Raw genomic sequence first — 5,329 nt, 5'->3', positions numbered from 1 at the left:
TTTTTGGGTAATGTTATATTTTTGTCACAGGTTAATTTATTTGACTGAATGGTTGAACCGCTGACCCAAAAATCAGCGGTTTTACTTTTGGGTTAATTTTTAAAACATTGGCTCCATTATAATCGTGTATTTCATCTTAAAAGTGTACATTCAATATTCTTTTCTAATAGCTCAGAACTTTGTTACTGATTTAATAATGAGATGTGTGATTCCTTTTAATTCCATTTTAAAAAGTGCAGTGCCCTTACACAAAAATAAAATAAACAGTGCGCTAACCTCATTGTAGAATGCTTCCTTACAGTTCAGCCTGTTCGTATATTATATGGTGAAATATGAAAATGTATATATCTCTAATCTATTAAAGTAACAGTAACAATTTAATTAATATAAAATCTCACAGCTCATATTCACATAATTTTTAATTCAAGAACGGTGACCAAGAACGTTTATATATTTATTCTTGAGCATGTGCCAGCCTGTAGAGAGGCATTGTATCAAATCGGAACTTCCAGGTGTCAAGCTTTTACTCAGTAATACTGTGCCACATGGCAAATTGATATTGATGGCGATGAAATAAATAAAAGGCAAGCAGGGAGGCAGAACAAAGAGGTGGATAAAACTAAAAGCAGTGGACCTGCAAATAACAAAAACAAAGGGTCCACCACGCGGAGGTAAAACCCGAATAAAAGCTCGAGAGGGCGGGAAAGGAGAAATAAAAAAGAGTAGATGGGGTTGGACATTGGGGAGGGAGGAATATTGAGGTTGAGGTCACCATATTCATCATATTTATTCAAACAAGATTTGGGAATCTCTCTTCTCTCTCTCTATTTTAGTTTTGACCAATCCACCGGGAACTGGAGCCACATCTCTCTTTTACCGAAAAACAGGTCCTGGTTAAAATGCCTAAGCTGGTGGCGGTCTACGAGGACAATGAAACCTGTCTGAGCTCTTACCTTAGTCACCGGACTCCGAGACCAACACACACTCTCTCTCTCCTCCCTCTCACTCCCGTCCTTTAACTGCTCCCGACACGTGATGCCATGAGAATTCGTCAGTTGTTTTGAATACAAGAGCTTTACGAAAAAGCCCCACCATTAAAGAGACTTCTCGGGTTTCTCCGCCACGACTGAAACTCTCCCACCCTCTCTCTCTGTGCTATCGACTTCCTCGAGATCAGCCACCACGCAGTACCTCTCTCCTACGGTCATGAATTTTATATGCAAAGTTGTTGACACCCTCTCTGACACTTCCACTAGTGTTTCCATGCCACAAAAAAACACCTACGCTTAAATCGGAGCTCATAATCTGTAGCTGCAGTGCATTACAGATTAAAACGTACGTCGCAGACCTTGTCCCTACCCCTCTCTCCCTTCTCCCTCTTTTCTCTCTTTCTTTTCTCCGCTCCTTTTACGGTTAAAATTTAAAAAGGTGGTGGAATCATTCAAAACTCAAAAGTAACAGCAACTCCCATCTCATCCATTCTTCTCTGATCCTGGTGGGTTTGGTGGGTCTGCTGTAAATGCGGTCTAGTTTGCTTCTTTCTTTCTATGGGGAAGAAGGCAGGAACCTCGTGGTTGACTGTAGTGAAGAGGGCTTTCCGGTCTCCTACCAAAGAAAACGAGAAGCGGAGTGGCCGAAGGAGAGAAGATCATGACCAAGAAGAAGAAGAAAAGGTCCGTTTTCGTTTTTTCTTATTTTTGTTCTCTTCGATTTCCTCTGTCTATTCCTCCAATTAGGCGTCTGTGTGTGTGTGTGCCATTAACGTTGCATCCGCTTTTGGTCTCCACAGAAAAGGGAGAAGAGAAGATGGATTTTTCGGAAACCCTCGACCCATGAATCAATAATACACCAGTGCGAAGCGAAGACGGCGGCGAGCACGCCCACGAAGCCTACGAGTACGACAACTGCTGCTGCCGTTCCTTCTATCACCACGACTACGACTCCTACAACGATGAATCCTGCTGTATCAGCAGCTGCAGCCGCTGCCGAACAAAGACACGCCATTGCCGTGGCAGTAGCAACCGCAGCAGCCGCAGAGGCTGCCGTGGCGACGGCCCAAGCAGCCGTGGAGGTGGTCCGGCTCACTAGGCCTTCTAATTTTGTTAGAGAACATTGCGCTGCTATTGTTATTCAAACGGCTTTCAGAGGATATCTGGTAAGTTATGGCAAAGAAAAGAAACAAAATATATGGGCTTTCGTTACTATTCTAGCAAGCATTCTCCTTCTCCGGTGAGATCGACTTTAACTGATTTTTTCGTGGTTGCCAAAGGCAAGAAGAGCACTTAGAGCGCTTAAAGGGCTAGTGAAGTTGCAAGCTTTAGTGAGAGGACACAACGTTCGGAAGCAGGCGAAGATGACTCTCCGCTGCATGCAAGCTCTGGTCCGAGTGCAAGCTCGGGTGCGCGATCAACGTATGAGGCTTTCTCAAGAAGGAAGCAGGATGTCCACACTTAGTGACACCAACAGCTTATGGGAATCACGATATTTTCAGGATATCGCCGAGAGGAAATCAGTCGTAAGTATGTTTATCTGAGTTTTGTTAGACTTTATGCCAAACAATAGGAATGTTCTGAACGTTAATGGTGCTCCTGAGATTCTCAGTCGAGAGATGGAAGTAGCATTGCCGGGGATTGGGATGACCGCCCGCATACAGTTGAGGAGATACAAGCCATGCTGCAGAGCAAAAAGGAAGCTTCTTTAAAACGTGAGAAAGCACTCGCTTACGCCTTTTCCCATCAGGTTCATATCTCTCTCTCTGTCCATTAATCTATTTATCCTGTACATCTCACCTTTGCAAATGTGTTGATGATACCCATATCAAGATATGGAGATCCGGCCGGAACTCATCAATCGGCAACGAGGAAGAACTCGAAGAGAGACCAAAATGGCTGGATAGGTGGATGGCTGCAAAACCATGGGAAAGCAGGGGAAGAGCTTCTACGGATCAAAGGGATCCGATCAAAACCGTAGAAATCGACACCTCTCGTCCTTTTTCTTATTCTATTCCAAACATCCGAAGATCACAACACCACCATCAGCAACAACCTAGTATACATTCAGCGGCGTCTCCCCTTCACAGAGCACACCACAATTATTCCCTTCTCCAGTCCCCTGTCACGCCTTCTCCATCTAAAACAAGGCCACTACAAGTACGCTCGGCCAGCCCTCGTTGCCCAAGAGAAGAGAGATGTTATCCAACAGCGCATACTCCGAGCCTAGGCTCGAGTTACTATTACAGTGGTGGTACGCGTCACCATATGGGTGCAAATGGTGGGACTGGCACTGGTTCGATGCCGAATTACATGGCAGCCACGGAGTCTGCCAAGGCCCGAGTTCGGTCTCAGAGTGCCCCAAGGCAGCGGCCATCGACGCCGGAGAGAGAACGAGTTGGGTCTGCTAAGAAACGCCTTTCGTTTCCAGTTCCAGACCCATACAGCGGTGTTGGTGTCGGCTGTGGTGCCGGGGCTTTCAGCCAGAATTTAAGGAGCCCGAGCTTTAAGAGCGTCCAGGGAGGAGGCTATTATGGGATGGAGCAACAATCGAACTTGTCTTCCTGTTGTACGGACAGTTTGGGTGGCGAAATATCTCCGTCTTCGACCAGTGACCTTAGGAGGTGGTTGAGGTGAGTTTAATTACTGTGAATTCGCTGGATGGTTGTTAGCTCCCATGAACAAGGATACTGCAGTTGTGACTGCGATGCGTAAGTGTTTAATTAATTTTTCTTTTCCATTTTTTTGGTAATTATGATGGAATTTGATGATAGATGATGGTGGTTATTTCTTTTTATCCCAATAACTTTCTTATCAGAAGTCTACGGATGCCCTCATTTGTATTTGTCTATGGAAGAAACATAGTTACTGTAACCCACCACCCAAAGCCATAGACGCAAACAAACAAAACAAACCAACAAGGTAACAAGCAATCGGACTGGACTACTTCCCAAATTCTGTGAGAGTAATGTCCTGGGTTACGGCCTTAAACTTAAATGATTCATGATTCATCGTTTGGTACATAAATTGCATGATTACACATCCAACAGAAGACTGCATACAACTGACGCATGAACTTAAAAAGCCCTCCTCTGTTGCAAAGCCTTGTAGTTATTTTAACCTCTGATAAATACAAAAACCTGTCACCATTCGTTCCCTGTAATTGGAGCTGGTTCAAGGGATTTCATTTATAGAATTCCAGTTCGTTTGCTGCCTTTGTGTGGACTTGAAGATAGAATCTGTCACGAGTCAGGACCGATCGATAATCGAGTACTGGTCTTATGTTTCAGTTTTGCTTAGCTGGTTTATTTGTTTCACATGACCTCATCAATTCGACTAGGGTTTTCGCTTTCAGTGAATTGAACAACGGAGGAGATGGAATGATGGCTGACAGACATAATAGTAACTCTCGAACTCGACTATAACAGTAGAGACCACAAAGTTATGACACACTTCTGAACTTATGAGAGAACGGGTTTATCAAGTGTAGACAAATGGCGAAGGCCCAGAGAACCCACTTGAGAAGCTTGAATTAACAATTCTCTTGACCGATTGAAAGAGTTAGCAAAACCAATGGTTACAGGGGATTGGTGGTGGGATTATGTGACCTGATAGAAAGTTTAATATTTTTTAAGCCTAAAAGGCAAATTCATTCAACCAAATTAAAAGACAACATCTCATCCAGTACCAAGGACCAGACAGAGTCTGGTGGAGAAGACCAGGTACAGACAAAGTCGATCTGTATCAAAAATTCACAAGGTCTTGTGAATCCACAACACCTTATGTATCATGAGAATTCATACATTATAGTAGCTTATTTGATTCGCTTACAGGTCCTATAATCAGAAGGCCCATGTGGCTGCGGCCATGGGTTTTGTTTTGCGTGGGGGAAGGGTTTGTCGATGTTCTTTGTAAGCCTCTAGTATTGCCAGACTTTGACGCTGATAGTGTTTTCTAGCTTTCAGTAGTTCCCTTTGGTTTAATTAATTTGTTAGCTTTTATGCTTCTTGATTTTCTATATATGGAGGGCACTTCATACAGGTTGGAGACCATTATGGATATGGAAGGGGCACTAATGGGGGACAAAAAACTTCTTCTTCTTCTAAGCTTATAGTAGACCTACTCTTCCTTTTTCATGCCCAAGTCCAAGTCCACTCTTTTCTTCCTTTCTCTTCACTCAAAACACAAAATGAACACCACTATGATGATCAAATCAATATTGTCAGATTCAGGGAAGAAAACAAAACATTGGGTTGGAACTTGGAAGTGGTAAAATTATGATTCAACGGCTCGCAATTTAACGATGGGCATGAACTTGATTCCGAACGGAATGGAATAAC

At 43.5% G+C, this 5,329-nt stretch overlaps 1 protein-coding gene across 1 annotated transcript; it reads left to right on the top strand.

The window, feature by feature from the left end:
• Nucleotides 1-735: 735 nt before the first annotated feature.
• On the top strand, nucleotides 736-3,809 carry IQD17 (IQ-domain 17). Its single transcript, XM_010269105.3, has 5 exons — nucleotides 736-1,673; nucleotides 1,790-2,155; nucleotides 2,270-2,515; nucleotides 2,602-2,739; nucleotides 2,823-3,809. The coding sequence occupies exons 1-5, from the start codon at nucleotides 1,548-1,550 to the stop codon at nucleotides 3,624-3,626; spliced, it is 1,680 nt and encodes a 559-aa protein (XP_010267407.1). The 5' UTR covers nucleotides 736-1,547; the 3' UTR covers nucleotides 3,627-3,809.
• Nucleotides 3,810-5,329: the final 1,520 nt, after the last annotated feature.

Source organism: Nelumbo nucifera, chromosome 1 (genome assembly GCF_055504915.1).
Source record: "Nelumbo nucifera cultivar China Antique chromosome 1, China Antique-T2T, whole genome shotgun sequence".
Taxonomy (NCBI): Eukaryota; Viridiplantae; Streptophyta; class Magnoliopsida; order Proteales; family Nelumbonaceae; genus Nelumbo; species Nelumbo nucifera.
The sequence above is the reverse complement of the archived record's forward strand: the minus strand, read 5'-3'. Positions and strand labels throughout refer to the sequence as shown.

Coding starts and splice junctions, on each gene's coding strand:
- IQD17 (XM_010269105.3), top strand. CDS start 1,548: ATGGGGAAGAAGGCAGGAACCTCGTGGTTGACTGTAGTGAAGAGGGCT. Junction 1,674..1,789: donor ACCAAGAAGAAGAAGAAAAG/GTCCGTTTTCGT, acceptor TGGTCTCCACAG/AAAAGGGAGAAGAGAAGATG. Junction 2,156..2,269: donor CGGCTTTCAGAGGATATCTG/GTAAGTTATGGC, acceptor TGGTTGCCAAAG/GCAAGAAGAGCACTTAGAGC.